The sequence below is a fragment of the Styela clava genome, chromosome 11 (genome assembly GCF_964204865.1).
Source record: "Styela clava chromosome 11, kaStyClav1.hap1.2, whole genome shotgun sequence".
Classification (NCBI taxonomy): Eukaryota; Metazoa; Chordata; class Ascidiacea; order Stolidobranchia; family Styelidae; genus Styela; species Styela clava.
In genome coordinates this window covers 1,030,600-1,053,678 of record NC_135260.1, presented here as the reverse complement: position 1 = coordinate 1,053,678, position 23,079 = coordinate 1,030,600, and the positions used below count along the sequence as shown (strand labels likewise).

The 23,079-nt window shown below is 36.4% G+C and overlaps 2 protein-coding genes across 2 annotated transcripts; one reads left to right on the top strand and one right to left on the bottom strand.

Annotated features, from left to right (window-relative positions):
- Positions 1–1,145: 1,145 nt before the first annotated feature.
- On the bottom strand, positions 1,146–14,536 carry LOC120347116 (sphingomyelin synthase-related protein 1-like). The gene is made up of 9 exons (XM_078117711.1): positions 14,293–14,536; positions 13,469–13,580; positions 12,054–12,271; positions 10,981–11,195; positions 10,559–10,674; positions 9,691–9,843; positions 8,851–8,953; positions 7,703–7,793; positions 1,146–6,407 (listed from the first exon to the last, which is right to left on the bottom strand). Exons 1-9 carry the CDS (start codon positions 14,434–14,436, stop codon positions 6,258–6,260), a joined length of 1,302 nt encoding a protein of 433 aa, XP_077973837.1. The 5' UTR covers positions 14,437–14,536; the 3' UTR covers positions 1,146–6,257.
- Positions 14,537–16,733: 2,197 nt separating this feature from the next.
- LOC144429766 (uncharacterized) lies at positions 16,734–18,952 on the top strand. The gene is made up of 5 exons (XM_078117969.1): positions 16,734–16,889; positions 17,126–17,177; positions 17,877–18,069; positions 18,147–18,323; positions 18,853–18,952. Exons 1-5 carry the CDS (start codon positions 16,734–16,736, stop codon positions 18,866–18,868), a joined length of 594 nt encoding a protein of 197 aa, XP_077974095.1. The 3' UTR covers positions 18,869–18,952.
- The last annotated feature ends 4,127 nt before the right edge of the window (positions 18,953–23,079 follow it).

Here is a 23,079-nt window from a genome sequence, read left to right as displayed (position 1 = left end):
ATCAACATACTTACCGATCGAGATAAAAGTTAGTCTCACTGGTGGTTTGTTGATGACAGTCATTCCAGTCACTGATAACTTAATGGAATTAGTAGAGCAAATGATGTCCACCCATCCCTTCTGAATAACGGAAAATAGCATGATTGAGTGAGGTTCCGACATGGGGATGGTAAATATTTTGCTATTAACAATACAACTATTTTGTAACCCCTGAAATGTGTTATGCATTTGACTGAGAATCTGAACTGGTATATACGACACACAATTATATTCAAGTTCGGAATTTAAAGTGTGGTGTCACACCTCAAATTATGGGGGGCTTTGAACTTCTAGGCAGTGGTTCCCAAACTGCAGGTAATTAAGGTAATTTCAGGGGGTAATCCAGAGGTTTTAACAGATGTTTTAACAATTTCTTTTGCAACCCCTTCGCAACTTCGCAGGGTCATAATAACAATACTTTGAGGTATGGATTTAAGGCTGAAATGCTGAGCTGGTGCAAGTTTGGCATCTTAAAATCAGATGATGCAATTGGTGGTGTTAGTATTTTCGCCGTGATAACGTTATGACTACTAGAGGGGTAATTGAGCTTTCAGTAATTCGATTTTGGGGTAACCATATCAGAAAGTTTGGGCACCAGTGAACCACTGCTCTAGGTTATTCATCCCCATGGTGGTGTAGGGAAATCGATGCCTGTAATTGTAGAGTTGTGGTTTGCTATAGTCAAAGATTCTCAACCATTTTTTTCTTTGCACCCTTTGAAACGCTTCTTACACCCCCGTTCTGGAATTGTTAAGAAATAGCATTGTTTACGGTGCCTGTTGATTCCCAATTTTTTCGTGCATCGAATTCATACCTATATTTGATGATTTAGGAGCATCGAACCCTTTACAAATTGTTCCGACACATTCTATTAAGCGAACACCCCTGATGAAGAAACCGTTCTGTAGATTTTCTCACTTCCCATGGTGCTAAAATAAAATAAATGTTCCCTCCTCACCTGATAATAATTAGGTAAAATAAATTATTGTTAAAAATTCTTGATACAGGGGGTATTTTGTTTTAAATGTCAGAACTTCCCCCTTGTCTACTTCTCACCGAATCCGTATGTACCAGTTGCTTGAATAAGACAGTAATAATGTGGAGAATTAGAATTACATAATCTCTTTATTCCTATATAAATCATTCAGGCTTGATTAAATTTAACATAGATTGAATCACAAAATAGGCAACATTTGATAAATATACACAGTTACTACATACACCAGAGTCTGTTGAGATTTGGCATCGGTATCAGTCAGTTTGGCAAGTTGTTATAGATACTGAATTTATATACAAGCACTATATTCTTAGTGACTGGGATTAAAAGAATACTATATAGAGCGGAGCTCGTCAAACTGGAGGCCCGACCTCCCAGTGGACACAAAAAGGTTCAATGGGGGCGTGGTACCATTATTGTTAGAGATAACCATACTTACTCTTTTTCCTTCTGTGGGAAAAATTTATCGACACTTACTTATGTTAAAACAAAATATCGATCAAATTTGAAAGATTTGGAACTAGTACCCACAATCACAGGAATAAAGCCAAAATACTATTTTTTGTGCGAGAACCGAGAATATGCAAGCACATCGGTCTCACCAATAAAATGTGGCCACGACAAATATGTTGTGATGATAAAAGTTAAAACACTGATCCAGAGCATGTTACTATTTGTGTTTGACACAGCCACATCGGAACAAAAGTATGCACAATAACGTGTTAAGAAAAATTAAACACATGAAATGAATATTACAAAATGAATAATCTCAATTAATAAAATTAATCACTTGAAACACACAATAAATTTCGTTGCAAACGTAACAAATTAGGAAGAGAATGGAAAAGAAGATATGCTGCTAGCAAAGAATAGGTATAAGGCCTCAAAGAAGTTTTCGTATATATCCTGAAACGAGTAAACTTAAAAGAGCGCTAATAATGACAGATAAGGTTGTCAGGCCAAGATACATCTGTAGAAAGGATATAGGATAGTCATATTATAAATTATTTTGCTTCTTGTTAGAGATATATGATGTTAGCTTACAGTAGATAAGGTTTCAATAACTAGATAACAATTGCCAAAAATATACAGGTTTGAAATTAAACAGTTACATTTTAAAATTTTGGTACTTCCGGAGTATATGAACCAAGATGGTGGACACTGGAACCTGGATTCCAATTTTGCTTACTTTAGTTCTATTACGAGTTCGGGGACTAGCCAAGTGACTCCCATAGTATTTGTACCTGAAATTATGGCCTAACCCTAACCTGGTACACATACTACGTTCCGGTGTCCACCATCCTGGTTGACATACTTCGGGAGTACCAAAATTTTTGTGCTTTTCATGTGAATACCTTTGAAACAGTCGGGGAAAAAAGGTGATTATATGGTTCCCAAATCAACATTTTCATGCGATTCTCTGTAGAGGAATGGTCAAAACAAGCTCATGACACTGGCTTACAATAGGTAAGGTTGGCTAGACGGTTACTTTGTAGCGAAAGCATAACAATGTCTATTGCGCAACAAAGTTTGTTGTAATTCAAAAAACATTGCAATCTGCTATGTGTACAACAGCCATATTTGGTCATGCACTTTCAGGCTTGCAAAATATAGCTCCAATACAGATCACATTTACGCTTGTAGGTATACGTTTACAGAGAATATATAACTTTGTTACATTTTAAATTATTGCGCTTTTTAAGAAGGATTGACTGAAATAAAGGATAGAATATGATTTACATATTTATCCCTGGGGAAAGGGAAGCCCAAATTACAGCTTAATCATATAACAAACCACGGCCTCTCGTCCGGTTATCAGTAAAAATAAAGCAGTAACCAAAACAAGAAGATACGGGTTAGGAAGATGGAGAAAACTGTCTAAAGGCGACTCAATAGCGCTAATGATGGGTAAGGACACAGTGCCTGGGCATACAATTGCCAAAAATATATAACTTTGTTACATTTTTAATTATTGTGGTTTTTAGGAGAGATCGGCTGAAGTAAATGAATAATACTAGCACATCCTTAGTGAAGATACAACACTGATGGGTACTTCCCGTAGTATGTGTACCAGGTTAGGGTTAGGTCATAATTTTATTCCAATTTTCCTTATTTTAGTTCTATAAGAGTTCAGAGACTGTCTGTGTTAGCCAAGTGAATATCCATCCCCCAGTCCATAGGTTTCAGTCGCTTCACGCAACTTGATGTAAAATAGGCGAACAAAATTAGTTACCTCCATATTGGTACACATACTTCTGGAGCCCACCGATGTATACAATTGCTGTGGATATATAACTTTGTTACATTTGAAATTATTGCTCTTGTTAAGATGGGGGTGGGAGTGGAGAAAATTTACAAATAACAGACAAAAGTTCGGGTAAATAGAAGTTAATAAAACAGCTTAGTAATATGGTGAACCAAAACCTTTGTGGGATTAGTTAGACAATTATTTGTTTCAGATGCACCGACTTAATACTGATTTATAGCCTGGTGTTTAGAAATCATGTGCTGGAAAGCTGTAATATACAATTCTATGGCGAAAGATTTTTTCATAACTATAAGGGAGAAGAAGCCCAAAAGACGGCTCGGTCAAATGACGTACTACAGCCTCGCGGCCGGTTACATGTCCAGTTACCCAGTTATTTGTTTCAGATGCATGAACTTGATTGCGAGGCTGTAACAAGCATAAGAAATAGTTCAATAATGAGATGTGAATATGCTGGCGAACAAAGTTCGTTTCATTTATCTTGAGCGAGAGTAAAGTGATAAGACAGCCTAATATAAGAGTGAAATTAAAACTAATAAAAACAATAGTGCAATCATACAGGTTTTGATAAAATAAAACTACAGACTTACTAAGTGACAATTGCATGATAAAATTATAGAAAATAAGTAGAGTAATCCAAGAGCCTTGCTGAACACTAACACAAACGAAAGTGCAGCAACATTCTTGAATAGCTTAGAATAGTTATCCTTATACTTGCATTAAATGCATTTGGATTCACAAGCACAAAGGAATAATAGAAGGATAAGTACCGTATTTATTCAATTATAACGCGCATTCGTGTATAACGCGCACCTTTAAATTTTGAATGAAAATTGGTATAAAATTCTTTTTTTTATTTTTTCTCTACTAACTACTGGTAAGCACATAAGGTAACAACTCACAGCATGAACAAAAATTTATTAAAAGCACACAGTAATTCAAAACTCTTCAAAATCGGATTCAGTCTCTGATTCACCAAACAACTGTTCGATTTCTGTTTGGGTTATGTTTAAATCAGTGCAGAACGTTTTTGTCTTGCCATAATAGATAATGGGTAATATATAATGGGTATCTACAGTACAGTACGATAATGGCAAATAAATATTCTCAACGCAGCGGGAATGTCAAACGCATGCTGAGCTGTCGCATGTGCGTGTGCTTGCACGAAATCGAACGCTTGCACGAATGTCAAACGCACGCTGAGCTGTCGCATGTGCGTGTGCTTGCACGAAATCGTCCTGCATTGGAATGTGCATGCGCGAGCGCACGCACGTTTCAGATGTTTAAAACCACATTTTCAATACCGCATTTCTCAGACCTCGTGTATATCGCGCAGCATTGATTTTTGCCTAAAATTCAGTTCAAAATTTTGCGCGTTATAATCGAATAAATACGGTAGTTAATCATATAGGAAACCAGGCATTAAGATAATATTGGAGTAAGCTGGTATAACAATCTCAGTATGGTGCTGTTATTCCAGAACCATTGAATATTTCTAGGCACTCGGATTTTTTGAACGTTGAACTTCTAGTAAACATGAAATTCAATAGAATGTTGCAAAAACCAGCGCAAAAAATAATGCTAATAGTATAGCTAGAAAAGGTCTGAACAAAATCCGATAACCGCATAATTGTAGCAACAGCCTTTAGTTATTAGAATTAAAGTATTCTGACCAGTCATGCATCAGCGAACAATAAAAAATAAAACAGTGCAATAAGATAATGTTAATTCATAGTGACAAAATAATCAACAGCATTATATGGACATAAAATAAATTGCAACAATAAAATAGAATTATTTATGCTTATCTCAGGAGAGTGAAAAAAAATCAGACGAATGAATTAGTGGTGAAAAAAACATCCTCTCCGCTGGTTACCAGTCCAATAAGACAGTTCGATCATTTGGTGAACCCTGGCACCTCGTCCGGTTACCAGTCCAAGTCGGATATGGAAATAATTTACCGGAAACAAGGACTAGCAACAATAAAAATTAAGGAGTGAATACTGCTAATCATAGTGGTGAAACACACAAGCATAATATAGACTGAAAAAAATTGCAACAATTTCTGATATCAAAGGACATGATTTCGACAATTATCTTGGGGGAGAGGAAATTCGATCATAAGATAACAAATTTTGTATTTATCCCGAGTGTGACGAGCCGGTAAGCCGTATTAATCAAATGGCAAACCAGGTCCTCTTGTCTGATTACCAGTAACATATCTGGTATCAGAATAGTTAACCAGTTAATTGTTCTGTAATCATAGACTGGTCAGGAATCACTAAAGCGAACGTGAAAGAACTAGCTAGAGTTTAAGAAGGTGCAATTCGGCTCTGAGAAGGGTGCTTTGAGCCAAAATCATGTAATTTGAACATTTCAACACAAATAAAAATTCCAAGTGTTAGACAAAATTTCTGATTTTTGAAGAGGGAGGGGGGTTACCCTGTTTTTACCAGAACAAAGTTTTTTTTTTTTCGACCACCAGTTTTTGAACACTCAAAATAGCAAAATTTCAAATGAAAATATTTTAAGTTACTTCCAAGGTCAAGAGTTTACTGCACTGGCTCTGAAGGTATTCACATATCTTTGGAACACTGAGCATACTCAGACTTAGCTTGTACATGAATTTGAAGAATACGTGATACGTCCATAAGAAAGATCATTTTAATCTAAAAATGGCAAATGTACGAGCAACCACATCGCTTTGATATTCAGGATGTTCATAAAGCCCTGTTACAATATCAATGTTGTTATCAAGTCAGTTCTCAATATTCTAGCCAGATTTTTTTTTTTAGTGTTTTATTTCTTCACACCTGCAGGGATCAACAAACTATATATGGTATTGATAAATGTGCTTGCAATTTAAAAAAGTAAAGGCTTTAAAAGCTCCCTGTAAATATATCTATGAATCAGTTGTAAATGCTCATTTGCTACTACCGATCCAACGATTGTAAGTTAGTTCAGAGAGACTTTTGTATTCTTGCTATGTTTTGCAATTTTCACAAATAAATTCCTGATTTTTTGCACTGAAAGCGGCCACTCATATTCGTTGGGTACTTTGCCTGGAACATTGCATTCGAAGTAGGAAAATAAAGGAAACCAAATCTGTAAAAATATATGAAAAAAATTAGTGGTTGCATAAAAAATAGAGGAAGTTGATTAGTTTATTAAGAGAGATATAAGCATAAGTCAAATCAAGTTTATTTTTCCCAAACAGTAAAAGAAATCGTACACAATTTACGAGAAAGTGATGGAAAGAAAGATGAGAAAGTTTACTGTTTTACTGGGGAAGAGAAGTTGCACGGGAACCAGAGCTGGTTATCGTGCAGCGACACCCAAGGTTCTAATGTCTTATTTAACAGATAGGGAATTTTAGAGTTTCAAAATGACGTTTTTGATGAATGTTTTTAATGGTGAGTGCCATATGAATTGTGCAAATTACCTAACTGACATCATTTATTAGAGATTTCTAGCAGAATTTACCGTGTTTAATGAGACATGAGACCAACGGATGACCAGCAATCCTGGTCATTGTAATTCGACCTCCGCAAGGAAATTTAAAATTTTTTTTTTGACTTCCCAGGAGTTTGAAAATAGGACTTCGAATTCAATATCAATAAAAACACAATGTCTGATTCCGCAGTCTTGGCATCAACTATCGATTAATTACCACCAATGAAATCCTACAGAATGTAATTCATTCATTCCAGCTCCTGTGTCCGATAAGGCCACAAAAAGTATGCCGCATGCAAGTCTTTGTTATTAATAAAAGGCCATTGATAATGCAGTTTTTGTATGAAATTTTGACTACGATTATCGCTATGAAAAGTGGCTTCAGGGAGTGTGTTAGTACGACTGTTGTGGCCCGAATGTCACGGAAAACCAGACCTGGGGGATTTAAAAATATGACTCCAATATCAGTAAAAACACACCAGACTCTAAATCCATACTCAGGTTCAAAGGCTACAGTTAGCACTTAATTTTTATATTATCAAGCTATTAGCCATATTACAGATTTGTTTGGCGGACCTTCCGAAATAGCTTCACGGATCCCAAAAGGTCAGCGGACCCTAGTTTGGGAACCACCGCACTAGATAATGCCGTATTGTATTACCGCCTTGTTGCCACATTTAGACAGCTCTATTATACCTTTTTTCTACCGGGCACAACGAGTATCTGCTATATTTAACAGAGTTGAAATTAAAGTTAGCGCACCTAATTTGTTAAAATCAGCCAGGGCACCTTCGCACTTTATTTTGGACTTGCGAGGAACCTCCGCACTCATGATTTCCTTAGAGTGAACACTGTAGCACACACTTCCAAAGAACCATGAGTAGAATTTTAACACTTTGGTTATAAAGTAAAAAGTTTTGAAAATGACCTATACTGAGACAACTCACCCTAATCCTTTTGCTATGCTGGTAGCTTCTGGTATTCGCCAACATATGATAATATAAGAAGACTCTTGATGTTATGTAGAAGGCAATTACACTGAAATAAAGAACAGGACAAATTGATATAAATTTTTCGGGGGAGGGAAATGCTATTAAGATGGCTTAATCTACATGTGAGCCGATAATCAAGTCAAGTCAAGTCAAGTTTATTTTTTCCAACCAGTAAAAAACAAAAACAAACAAGAGAGCTATGCTCAAATATATGGACACGTAGCGCCACCCAGTGGCAATAATTTTGATGACGTCATAGCGAATATCATATTGTGAATAATTTGCAACAATTTCTGAGTAAATGGGATTTTGTATATTTTATTACGAGGGAAGGCCAATAATACAAGCCGAATTGTATGACGAGCCAAGGCCTCTCATTTGGTTACCAGTTCGGGATGGGTATGGAAATAATTGACCTGATTGTTTCGGATGTATGGACTTGATGGAGGAAGCTGTAACCAACCAGCAGTTTCATGAACCACCCTATGGCAATGAGGAGTCCAACAATCCTCTTGCATTTATTATTACACTTATTACAGGATTCAAGCCGGCGGACCCGCACAGGGAAATGGGAGGTGCGATGACAATCATATCCCTAATGCTTAGCACAACTGGAAGAAAGATAAATTTAACATTTATTGACCAGATCACAAGCTAAACATTGACTCAACTGGCCGCCGGGGAAGCAATAATGTTAAAAGATACAGGTAAAAGATTAAAGCTGCCATAATCGGGACAAATACTGTTGCTAACTCAGACAGGTCAAAATTTGTAGCACAAATATTGAAGTGTCAAAAGTGGGAAGTTTTTAGATATTTGCATTACCTTCAGTAGCGTGCTGACAGGGGAGTTGCAATCTATGAGAAAGTCTTTAAAACTTTTCTCATCCTAGTCATAACAACAATCATACATATCAATTTTTCATAGTTCAAAACTTCTTTTAACCCTCAAAACTTCTCAAAGCCCACATTTCCCGGTATAACTTGGGAATTAAAAAGTTTGGAACCCCCTACCCCACCCCCCCTTTTGCATATTCCTGGCTATGCCACTTTTAGATACTGATATGCCGAGAGCTTTTTCATTAAAGCGAGCTTTCTACTCACATATCAATGGAATAATGTTCATGAGCAGCCAGAATGAAGAAGGCACCGAACAAGTTGAAAACCCAGGACGCAATGTGAAGAGAATACCATCTTGCTGGGGTATCTGCAAAACATCAAGAGGTTACTTTGATAAATCGAACATTGACGCAAGCAAGCAATTTAAATCGGCTCCGACTATGAGAGAAAATTAGTTCAAAATTTGGATACAAATTTGATAACAAATACTTCAGAGCTGTGGTTCTCAGACTTTTCAAGTTGCCCCTTTTTAGAATTTGTTAAGTCTCGAGCTTCCCCTCAAAAATGATTAGCCAACAATAAGCTACAAATAGCAGATAGTAGGGTGAAAAGCATGTTTTATTCAAAAAACAAGTTGAAAATACGTTAATTAATGGGTTAATTGAAATGTAAATATTCAAAACAAGGCGGGCAAGATCTAACGAATATTTTCTATTAATTTCACGCCCCCTCAAAAAGTTGTTTATGCCCCCCTTTTGGGGCGCGCCCCACCGTTTGAGAACCACTTCTTTAAGAGTGTGAAGGCCTTTTTAAACAGGCTGTTAATAAGGGCGCTTGGTGAATTTATTGCTTTTGAGCTTCTGTATAATATTTTGATGTTTAATATCATCATTGAAATGAAAGAGTTCAGTTGGTAATATCGCAAACAAGAATAATTTTGCTACTTCAAAAGCATAGCGGCTAAATATGTGCCATTAATTGACCATTCACTTTCTTCAACCTAAGGTCGAACCAGGAGTTAAAGCTTCCCAGACTTCAAAGTCCTGACACCTCTTAGGTAGCAGAAAACAGTCTCATACAAAGAAACCACATTAAAATACTCACATTCAGTGATCAAATGATTCACCAAAGTCAGTACTATCGTATGCCCACTAAACATGTAATCTCCGCAGGTATGGACGCCTGTCAATGACATTCCTCCCCCGGCAAATATCTCTAAAGCTCGCTTTATTCTTTGTTCTGTTGTTCGATAGTGAGCTGCAACAACAAAAGTCAAGTTTATCTTCTCCAACCAGTAAAAAAATATCACAAGCACAAATTACGAAAAAGTGATAATTTACACAGTTTTACTGGGGAAGGGAAGTCGTGAGGAACCAAAGCTGGTTATTGAGCAGCGACATTTGAGGTTCTAATATCTAATTCGAAAAGTTTGAATTCTAGAGTTTTCAAACTACTGATGTTGACGGAGAGTACCATATGAAATATCTAACTAACACCACTTATCAAAGATTATATAGGAGATGTTATATTAATTAAAGACCCAGAACCAGCAGATAGATGGGGGATTTCCCATTTCAACGGAATCACTTTAGGAACTTTATATTTATCTCTAAAGGAAAGGAAAAAGGCAGTTTTATCATGGAATATGATTTTCATATTTATTCTATTAAGAGGAAAGCCAATGAGATGACTTAATCAGGGTTTTCATATATCCTGAAGAAAAGCGTGTAAGGCTGAACTGTACGAAAAACCAAATTTTTACAACAAGGCCTATCTGTCTACCAAGAATGCTTAAAAACTTAATGCTTATTGAGTCTAAAATCTTGACCTTAATTAACCCTTAAAAACCAAAACTTCCAATTACGATCAATTCATGATTTTGACCTCTGCTATGACGCCTTCAGGTTTTCTGTATTACTGTGGTAGATCCTTGTTCTGAGTGAAAAAATGAATCCCATAAAAGGAAAATTACCGGCTTGGCATTGAAGATGATCTCCAGGCACTGACAGTGATGTCACAAACATAGTTATGCATCGAAGAAGAAATACTGAACTACTGATGCTGTACATTCTACGTATTAAGATGAATCTGAATAAAAATATTAATTATCTTTACTCTTACTACAGCATCCTTGCATTACACCCACAAGCACAAAAGCATAGAACAAGCAGTAAGTCTTGCAGAAACCAAATCATTAGCGAAAAATATTAAATGTGGCGGCACTGCCAGAATATGCTATTCGCTGGATGTAACGATGTTGACAACTACATAGGTGAATCAGAAAATTAAGTGGATTAATTGCTGAAAAAGATTTTGGTCCCAACAAGTATTGCTAACTGGAAAAGGTCCAATATGGGGATCATATCCTAAATACTAAAAAAAGCAAACACTCACCGATGCTTATGAAAGAACAGGATGCAAAACCACATTGACATTAAGATTAGGCCGCAGAGTTCCGACAGTTTGAAGGCGTAAGGAATTAATGGCACGTTATCAAGAAATATATCTGGCAGCGGCGGGTGCTTCTGTTTGTCTGGTACTCGATCATGCACGACCACCATTGTGTATGATGTCACAAACATTGCTAAGAGATTGTAGAGAAAGCTAATCTGAAATACAACATAAAAATAAAATGATGAAAAAGTTCGAGTGAAAACTCGAATAAAACAAATATGCTGTAAATTTAAGAATATAAAGTTTCGAATTTTCAAATTTCTTACATTCAAGAGTTTATCCAGGGATGACTAAAACCAAATAGGATTTACATAATAATCCTAGGGGAGAAGAAAGCCGATAAGACAGCTTAACCATATGACGAACCACGGCCTCTTGTCCGGTTACCATTCCATGTCTGGTATGGGATTAGTTAATTTTGTTTTCAGAAGCATAGACTTGATGGCAGAAGAAGCCACCGGTGTGAACCATCCTACGTCGACGAGGAGTCCAGCAATCCTCTCGCACATAACTATCCCTGCATGGGATTTGAACCTGCGAACCCACGCAGAGTAATTAGAGGTTTGGTGGCGAGCCTATTCCTAACGCTTAATAGATGAGCCACACTGCTGTGCCAAAAATAATCTATAATCCTGAATTTATTTTTAAATATCATATAGGCTACATCCTAAGAACGTATAGAAGTCATTGTATATTCAATTAGTTTAAAGTGGGAAAATTCAGTAAAGTTGAAACAAACAACTCAGCTAATCTGAATATATAAATATAAAATCATGAAATAATGAATATTTTGAAGGGCATCAACCACAGATTGGAGGAAGTCATAGTTCTGGATTGAAATTTTTCTTAGGACAAAGTCACCTTATCAGATTTTATCTCCCGACATAATAATTAAATCCTTATCATATCAATGTATTTATCACCTTTCAATAGCTCAGATGAAATAGACCCTTGTCATAAGCAAAGGCATCAGCAAGCGTTGTAAGAAAACCTCTGCATACTATTACACTTACCAAAGTTTTGCCATACTCTGGATTGAAAACTCGAACTCTGCCACTGCTGTGTGAGATATCCTGATCATCAATATCTGTGGAATCACTCATGCACGACTCATCCGAGTACAATGATTGGCTGATCTTTGCAGAACCGTTAGTATGACGATAAACTCGCCTCCTCATATAAGTTGATGAGTTTACAGACAGTGGGTCGTAGTTATCAAATCTTTGGAGACCTTGAAAATTACAAAATAATCAATGAGCATGTGTGTTCGCATATTGGGAGGAAATTGGGAAAGACGGCTTAATTATATGGCGTACCAGGGTCTCTGCTCCAGCTATCAGTTCATGTCAGGTATAAGATTAGTTAGCCACGTGGGTTCCAGGTGCATGGACCTGATGGCGGAAGAAGCCGTCGCCGACCAGAGGGTATGTAAAATACGCTACGGCGGTCAGGAGTCCAGCAATCTACTTGCACATGATTATCCCCAAAAGGATTTGAACTTACGAACACACGAATGGTAATCAGACCTGTGATGGCCAGCATTTAACCAATAGTTAGAACAATGCACCCCCTGTTGCACAATCTCAGTCATTCACACCATAGGCCTTTTAACGTTTTCTTTCAGGGCGTCAGAAATTTGCTATTTTTTGCTATTTGAGAAGGTCAAACCAAATTTTTTTTTGTAAAAATGATTGTAAATTCATGAAAATAGTTAAGATAAATACTACTTTGATTGATTTTCATTTTTGTGAAGTCAGGAGTTGAATGGAAATTATTTCCAATTCTGAATGCCAGAATTCAAATGTCATGATATTTTCAGCAAACTTTCAAAATCCTAAGTAACCTTAGTTCTTTCTAGAATTTGGTTGATTTTTTGTCTGACTATCAAATGCCAAATGCTATAAACAATATATTTTTGAATAAAACTACTTCAAATTATTTTTAAAATCAGGAATTGACAATATCAAATTTAATTAATTTACAATATATTTTAATATATATTACATCCAGTCTCATTTTAGTTGGGACTTGGGATCTTGCTTTGAGGAAACCGCGCATCAATGTTCGTTCACAATTCTAGGACTTTAGGATTTGCTTCAATCAACAATATATAGAGCTCAACAGTGAATACATGCAATCATTGCTCCATCATTTGAGGGCTCAAGAATTTATTCGATAGGTACAAAAAACTATAGCTTCATCTTTGCTTTTGATTTTTCTATCAGTTCTCCTTCATTTAGTTTGGTTATTAAATGTTTTCTTTAAGTAAACTTGAATAAAAAACTCCTATATAGGTGATAGCTCATCAAAATCTTCTATCAGCAGTCTTTCCGTTTTAATTAGAGGCTTGAGACCTTCATTTAAGCAAACATTTACATAAAAAGTCAACTCAACTTTTCTAAGACAAACTAAGACTAGCTATACTTACAAGCTTTCTCTCTCAATGTAGCCGCATGCTTCACTCTCAACTCTTTCAAACAGGCACCAAGTTTCTTTATATCACCAAGCTTCCGGAGTTGGAGCGGTGGTGAGCGTAAATCCTGCAGAAATCATCATTCGGGTGATATATATGGGTAGGCAGTGGCCGATTAAACAAAGCTTTATATGGAGTGAAAGATATGAAAAAAATTGTATCGAATATCATATGAAGGTATCCACGCAAATCACAAAAATGGCAAAATCTGCATTAAATATTGTGAGGCCCGTAAGGTTTAAAGAAAATATGGAAATAAATTGAAGAACCTAATAGCCTCCAAGTTTTAACGGCTTCTACATACCGGAATAGGCCTACTGCAAATTTGAAATCATTTGTACTGTTGTTTGCATAGAAAGCATTCATTCCACAACAGCAACCCCGATAATAACTTTAAGTATCATATTCACAAGAGAGAAATACTCAAATATTCGAAACGAAGGTCAAACAGCTAATATGACCAACATGTCATATGAAGGTGTGCCCAAGAATTTTATCAACCAGAAAAATTTGGCCTAACCGGAACGTAATATGTATACCAGGTTAGAGTTAGGCCTTATTTTTATTCAAGTTTTCCTTATTTTAGTTCTATTACAAGTTCGGGGACTAGCCAAACAACTCCCATAGTATTTGTGCCTGGAATTATAGCTTCACCCTAAACTGATACACATACTACGTTCCGTGTCCACCATTTTGGTTCACATACTACTCAAAAAAGATCCTAAAAAATTGAAATCGATTGACCCATCAGCTGCAGAGAAATCAAAAACATAACTTACATTTTCAGTCAAAGTCAGCAGCGAGTTCCCATCGACCTCATGTTCGTTACAAACCAACTCCACAAACTTTTCGAAGCCGACATTCTTCAGCCAGATCTCCACTTGAGAGCAAGTCCATATTGTGATGTCATTAGGTAATTCCATTATGATGTATTTAAAGTGAATTTGCCATGGTCGTTGCCAAGCATCTGCCAAATTTAACAACTTACAGAATTATAAACAATCTGTTAGGTAAATTCTGGAATGAATAAAAATATTCTGAATAAATTGATAAAAAGCTTGGTATTGTCACTAATATTCTGATGCCATTTCTTTGATTCTGTTTATGAGAGGTTAGAATTTGTTAGAACAGGGCTACGCAAATTGCGAAATTTCGAGTATTAAATTTCGATCGTTTCTCGACTTTGAATGCAACGTTTCTTTTTATTTCACGATCGTTTTGTAATAACGCATTTTCCGCTAAACCACCGAGGAAAAAAATGTCATAGCAATATAAGTTTCTCAGATCATCAACTCACTTGTTTATCCCCCCTGCATCGGCTAATCAGCCAATGGTGGAGTAAAAGCTGAAGTTTTCAGTTGATTTAAACTATTATCGAGACAAGCATGGCGCGATATGACGCATCTGCCGTTGTGCCAGACGCCCTCGTTTGTGAGACACATGGAGTGTTTGTTTTATTGAACCAAATAAGGGACATTCTCGAAATTTGGATAGTGTGCCCTACTGTAATTGCTGCAACTTTGCAAGCTGCAGTTCATGTATCTTCTGTACGTATTTAGCAAACATGAGTTATTTTTCATATTTTGAAAAAAATCATGCAGAGATAAAGAAGAAGAGTTGACATTTTGCCTCCATTTTTTCAGGCCTATTTGTTCACAAACTTGCATAAAATTCACATTAACGAGAATAATACTGAATGTATTCAAAGGGATCATTTTTTCAGTTAAGTGAGGTGTGCCCCCAACCCTAAGTAACCAATTCTACTATAAATCCATATGTGTATTATTTATTTTGAACAATCAATCATATTATTTCGGTATTCTGACATAAAACAGAACAACACAAAAAAACAAAATGCAAGCGAATGCTGGAATGTAAAACCAAATCATAACAGAAACAATAATGTGGTCGAAAAAATCCGTACACCCTCTTTGTTTTCCTGCTTCTGCACTACAACCTTGACTAGTCTGTTAGTACTGTAGTACATACGGTAATGTTAAAATACTTGAATTATTTCTTGGCCTATAGGTACCAGTATTCGGTACCGGTAATGCAAGTTCAAGAAGTTAAATATTGCTAAGCACCGGCATCCTAACAAGCTGCAAAGCTGTGAGATTGCTGTAATCAAATATTGAAATAACAGTCTCAAGAGGTTCAAAGTCCAACATACAGGTGCATGAGATACCGGTACCGGTAATGCAGTGATGATAGTGGGTACCGGTACCGGTATTTGTTACTGGCAGACTGGTGCAAGTCCAAGCAGTTTAAACAAATACGGTACCGGTACGGTAAGTGGTTACGGTAACTAAGCATTATACAGACAACCATTTCTACCGGTACCGGTACCTACCCGGGTACCGATACAGTACGGAAATCCAATCTTTCTGTACCGTACCGTATCGTATCCAATGGAACCATGACAACTCGTGGGCGATGTCGTCTTTCCGAAAACGGAACGAACGCGGACGGATTTCACGACAAAGGAATCAATGTAAACAAAAATAGTCGTCACTGCAAGGTTGAACTAAACTATTTTTTCTATTTCAATTCGTCACTTAACGTGAAAAGTTCAAGTTTAAATCCGAAGTTTTTCTGAACTTTTAGCTGGTAATCGAATGCAGACCAAATAAATCTATGAACGATGTTAGTGCAATATGCTGAAGTGAGCTAATTTAACCGAACATGTGATTGCGGTCATGCCCTGCTGCCCCAATACTTACCGTATTTTACGGACCATACGCCGCACCGGATTACAATAAACATCAACAAAATTGGTCAGATTGTATTTTGTTAGAATAAAATATATATATCGTATACCACCAGGTTAGTATTAAAACCAGAGCCATTATATAACTAGTCTGGGAGCTTTAGCTTTCTTGCATGACACCGAGCTGACACCGAGCACCGAGTTGTTGACAGCGACATCTGGTGTTAGCGTGGGTTTTACACCCCTGTCGTCCGCTGGACAATCGAATCATACAGGCGTTGTTAGATTTTTTACAGGGTATGTTACACATTTGAAGTTGCGCAAAGTTGACAAGATATAGAAAACTGAAAATAAAAATGCATTATATTATTATAAAATATGAATATATACCGTATATGCAGGAAAGCAGTTCAGAATCCTATCCTAAGCCACTGCGATACCGTACCGGTGCTGTCAATTTTTAATCACTTTTACGCCTGTAATTTGCTTTTTAGGTAAGTTGCAGATTCAATTATGGTTCCAAGCAAGCATCGATGGTCTGGATCATACTGCTGCATTCCTGGTTGCAAAAGTTCATCCGGGAATGGTGACCATTTGTATCATGTCCCGGATGGTAAAAATAAGAAATTTGGAATGCCTTCAAAGGAATGGGCACAAAAGTTTCATCAGGTTTGTTTGGTATCGACAATTTTCCCCTTTCTTCCGTATTTCATTTCGGCCATCAAAAGCATGGGTGAAGTTTATGCTTCCATTTCAGAAATATGCTGCACGCAACTGATGTATGTGAAGTAGCCTAAAGAGTTTTCACTGTGTATTTTGTGCTTTATGCATTCTAATATTATGTATTCTAATTAACTCACTTATTTTGCAATATTAATTGCTAAGTAATTTTCTATTGCACCCAGGTTGTGTTCAAATATTGCTTCTCTCCTAATTTCAAAAGCAAAATTGAGGATGGTAAGGTCAGAATTTGTGGTGATCATTTCGAGGATGAAGATATCCAAAAGACCAATAAAAGAAGTTGGATTAAGTTAGGAGCATTACCTACAAAATGTTTGCCAAGAAAATCGCATATGAAGTATTCCCTTGCCCACCAAGAAGGATTGTTCCCAAATATTCATCCACAAATGACTGTCCATCTTCATCATCTCAATCTTCGATTTACAATTCCATCAATGAAATAATTACAGCTTTTGAAAGTATTACCCTGAAAAACTGGAGAATGCATCAAATTAATGCACACGAAGCTCATTCCACATACTACTCTAATCACAGTTTACATGCGACACCGGAAATAAGCCTTTTAATTTGCCAATTTGATCAAAAACAATTTTACTTTTCTTGCGCTTTTGCTGGAGTTCTCTTCCACTATATCATCGACACTAAGTTTGAGAGGAATTTCAATTTCAATCTTACTCAAAAACTTGGTTGATCTCACTCCTTGTTTTGGTTATAATGTTGTTTCCACAAAGAGTTCATGGATTCCCAGAAGTGTTGCAGAAATAGAAGATACTGGCGAAATTTCCTTGAAATTGAGGTAAGATATATTTGCGTTTAGTCAGATATACTATACAGATATATAATTAATTGTATTTTTGTTGAATTTATATTTGGTATTGTATCAATACAGATATATCAGCTCTTAATGTGAAATAGCGTATTCTTATGCTGGTGCAAGACCCAACATCTGCTCTACTTGTATGCGTCTCCATGTGCATGATCAAGACAGTGACAAGCGAAAAACCAATAGATTCGAAAAACTAAAACATGTTCCACTTGCTAATCGGTGTACTTATGCTACAGCTAGTAAAGAAAGATTGGTCGCACTAGCTAATATAAATAGACAGCGGTGAGTTATTATACGCAATGACCATTGACGAAGGCTTTTGTTTTCATTTACTTTCATGTTTTACAAGCTATTTGCAGTTTAAGTGATCTTGAAAATGAGGTACGAAAGGCTGGCATCATGGTTTCAACAAATATGTCCTCCATGATTGAAGGATTGTCAGAGGATGAGTTTTTAAAAGATTGGTGGGAAGTCCAGCAACATTTGCAAAAATCTAACAGTAAATTTGGAAGGAGATATCCACCATCTATTATTCGGTTGGTAAATCTACTTTTGTTGGGATTATCATTATTAAATTCATTCATCTCTCTGGCGATTTTGACTACCTTTTTGCTTGTTATATTGATAGACCAGTTATTTAAAGACCTGGGAGATATTGTTTGTAGTTCACATCAATTGTTACTATTAGTTACTGTCTCATGTTGTATGCAAAGTCACCATCTGCGTATAAATTTATACAAAGAATCATAGTCTTGCCTGCTCCACGTACACTGCAAAATAGCAGAAATGCTTTCTGTGGTTCCTGTGAATACGGATTTCAAAAATCCATTGCTGCGCGTATACAAGTAGAAGCAGATTCTGCAGAGAAAGAATGTGACAAAATGGTTGTACTTGCAGTTGATGAAATGTCTATAAAAGGTAGTCAGATTATACGTTTCAGTAGAATGAGTAGGCTTTTTTTATATTAATTTGGCTATGCAACTCCTGATGCAAAATTTACTATTTTTTTCTCCAGAATATACATGAATTTTTGCAGCTTAGAAAGAATTTTTTGTTTGGTTTCAGAAGATCTTGTGTTTAAATCATCCACTGGGGAGGTTACAGGTTATGTCGATTTTGGAAATGAATGCATTAACAATTTGTCCAAATCGTATAACAGGATTGCCAATCATGTCCTTGCGATATATGTTCGAGGTAAAGTTATTTTCAATAAGAGACGCCACTCCTCTATTTTAGTGCCTGTGCACACATTCCATTTTTCACTGTACAATTGTGCAACTCCACGGTTCACACTTGGAATATAACAACCAGTAAATACTTCCTTTGCTTGAGGTGTTATGATAGCCGCCTAAAACTATATCATTATTTCACAGGCATCCCAAATTGGATGGCGTTCTTGCGTATTATCCTACGGCTGGAATTAATGCAGAGAATCTTGTCCTATTATTATGTGACCTTTTGGTGGAAATACCTCATCAGACTCATTGTGTTATTCTTGCTATTGTTTGCAAGTTAATTCTTCAGTGGTTTCTATTATACGTTGAATCATTTTGATCAGACATAGATGGTATTTTCTTCAAGTTGTGTGCATTTAGCCATGGAAAACCATGTAGTCAAGCATAGAACTATTTCTGTACAAAATTTGTAACAATGGTGTCACACAGATATTAGTGAAAGAAACACAGAAAGACGAGAAAGATACAGAAAAGTTGTAAAAATTCATTGCATTCTTGTGTGTTATATTACAGCTAAGTCTAGTTAAACACCTGAATATATCAGTATCAGAATTATAAAGATTTGTTTTCATTTTGAAGTTGATGGTCTTGCAGCAAATAGGTCAGCTATAAATTTAATGGCAGCCAAAGAGGACAGGATTCCTTACAGAATGAGAAACCCTGCTGATGTTACTTGGTATACAAAACTTTTTATTTGTATGTGATGGCACTCATATGTCTCAAGGCATGGTTGTAATGCAAAAATTTTAAATTCAAAGGTACGTCTACATGCTGCCGGATCCACCTCACCTTTTGAAAACCTGTCGTAATAATTTGCTTAGTACGAAAAAAAATCTGTGGAACGGAGAAGACATCTATATGGAACCTGTGAGGCAGCTAATAAGGGTATGAATCTATATGTCGCTGTGAAAGCCTCTGCTTAACACTTTCATCATGAAATGAAATTTCTTTTTAGGAAGATCTAAAGCGGGGAGAGTTGAGGCTCTTTCATAAAATCACTGAATCACATATTAATCCGAGTCCCTGGGAAAAAATGAGTGTACGTATCGCAGCACAAACTTTGTCTTATACTGTAGGTAAGATATATACTTCTTCGAGGTTAAAAAACAGCATGAATTTGATTCACCTCTATTTCAAACCAATAATTTATTTTAGGTAAAGCCATAGAAAATCGGGGTTTTTCTGCTTTAGCAGTGTTTATTCTAAATTCAGACGAGTGGTTTGACTGCATGAACTCAGGATTTCAGAATAAAAATGCTAAACCATCTCGCCAGCCTTTTTACAACATCTATGATAAAAGAATAGAATGGCTTGAGAAAGATTTTCTAAAATACCTGGATGATTGGGAAGAAAAGGCGTACGGTCGGCCACTAGTAGGAGATGTTAATCGCCAGAAAATGCTGCTCAGTGACAAGAAATGGCTTGATAATGGCATCCGTTTCAATGGCTGCGATTATTCGTATTGTTCTGAGCAGTGGTGCGAGCTATGTTTTACCACGGAGTATTAACCAAGACCCTCTAGAGGCATATTTTGGTCATCAACGCGATCGAGGTTCCCGTACTGGAAACCCTACCTTAAGTTTGTTCACATCGAACTCCAGATCAATAGATGTTGTAAAATCTTTTAATACGGTTTTTGGTTCTAATGTTGAGATTAAAAATGATTGATAAATTTCCAGAAGCTGAAGTTCTTTTTGCTTCGAATAAATCCGGATTTATATACAAGTACTAGTTCATTTTCTTAAATCGTTTCTAATTTTAGTGACTGGCCCGTCTCTGCTTCAAATAATAGTTTATGTATCCAAAATTGTATTTTTATATTAATCGATGGTTCAATCGCCAAAAATGCCTCTTATTTGAGAGACTGAATTCAAATTAAAAAGTTGCTCTTTCCCCCGTATAATTTTATGGAACCTCATCCATGTTTTAAAAATAGCTATCAATTATTGGCCTGTGCATTTTTTGTTTTTCTCTACAGGGTCTGTGTAATTCTTCATATTAGTGTCAAAATTCCTGTTCAGTTTACCTATGGTATTTCTCATGCTAAAAAACACAAAATGAAACTAGTTCTGTTGGGTAATTTTTATAGTTTTGGTATAATGATGAGATTATTTGGAAAAACAATCCTTCAAAGCATCGCGAAGTCCATATGATTTGGGTCCAGTTTTTTTTTATTTTTTTATCACGTTGTTCTGCAGTTCAGTATTGCAATGGATATGGGCCCTTGTTCGAATAAATCTTCGCACGAGAATTGTCAGAATACTGGATTCACTGGGGCTGAAGGGGTCCATGTCAATATTTCCAATAATACGCCGTTCATCTATTATCCTTTTGCAAACTTGAGACCGGAATTCACGTTCGGATGCTGATATGAGACCGCCTCTATTGCGTTCTTGAAAGAAATCAGGAAGATCGCGCACAGAAGCTTGGCTTTCGCACCATGAAGCACCTTCTCCACCTAGAAGCTTTATTCCCCATTTTAGCAATCCCCCAGCTAGGTACTCTATCACCTTTTTATCGTCTTCGGTTACAGAAATTTGCATGAACGGCTCAGTTAGGCTTACCTGAAACGCTTCTTTTATAATTTTCGGTGCAGCAGTTTTGATTATTCGTTTTACATCCAAATGAGGTATTTCAGAATTGTTAGAGTATGGCTTCTGCAATTTTTTAATGTATTCAGCTGTCATTTTAATTCTGGACTCTTCCCTAGAAATTTCCATCAAATCCGCCAAAACTTCCTCCCACAGTGGTGATTCCTGGTTCAACTGGATGTTCAAATCACTCAGTGCAATCTGCAGTTGCTTCTTGCAGTCAACGCTTCCGTAGTCGATTTCTACTACAGATATGCCCCATTTCTCTTCTATCTCGTCATCAATATGTAAAATAGTTTAGGTATAAACTCTGGTCTAAAAAAGTATATGCCGTAAGTGTTTATATAAAGCAAAATTTAAATGTAATAATACTGCCCAAATTTTTAGTCAAACCAAAGCCGGCTTCTGCATTCATATATTAAACTACTATTCATTCCTTCGGGACCAAATCCTATTTCAGTATAGCAACCAATACTATATAACTCACGTCATCAAAAAATTCAAGCATTTCTTCCTCAGATAAATCCATTTTCATTCGAAATTTGAATAACGTTAGCAGCGAGCGGCCTAAAAATATACAGCAGACGACGCCGTGGTTTTGGATTACCCACGCCAACACTAGATGACGCTGTGAACAACAGGTCAGTATACGGCCTTCCAGACTAGTTATATAATGGCTATGTTAAAACAATAGTACCTGTGCTAGTTTTGAATGTAGACAACAAAGCACTACCTCTTTCATACACAATGCACACCGACTTACACGGCGCACGATCGATTTAGAATGCGCCTTATTACCAGTGGTGGGCCTTATTCAGCCGGTTCGATCGAACCGTCTCACGGAAATTTATGAGATCAGCGAACCGGTTAACATTACTGGTTACTGTCAGTGTTCTGTTTGTAATAGAACCGGCTGAAAAATATGACTTTTGTGAAGAAACCGGCGACAAAAAATTTGAATCCCACCACTGCTTATCACCCTTACCTCTTTACCTCTGGTAAAATTACATTATACATAGAATTTCAATTCGGTGTCATTATGTTGTCTTTTTCAGGGAATTATGTTGTCTTTTTTTCTTTAGGGAACTTTGTGAAGAATACATGGATACAGAAAATTTGTTCAGATGGGAAGATGTTGCATTCACAGAAAAAAATGATATAGAAGATTCAAGCGATATGCAAATAGACATTCTTTCAAGTAAAAGAAATTGGGATGAGGAATATTCAGATAAAATAGAATCAACAATCAAAGTATCAACGAACTCAAGTTTTTCAGAAGAGTGTGGAGATTGTAAATTTGTTAATAAAATACCCAAGAATAGAAAAGAATTATCTTGTCCCAACTGTAACACAGCATATTTTGTAACGAAAAAGTGCTGCAGCAATAAATACGTCACTTATAAGAAAATAGTAATCATAGAAAATGGAAACAACATGGTATGTGGTGATTGTGAACAGAGTATAGT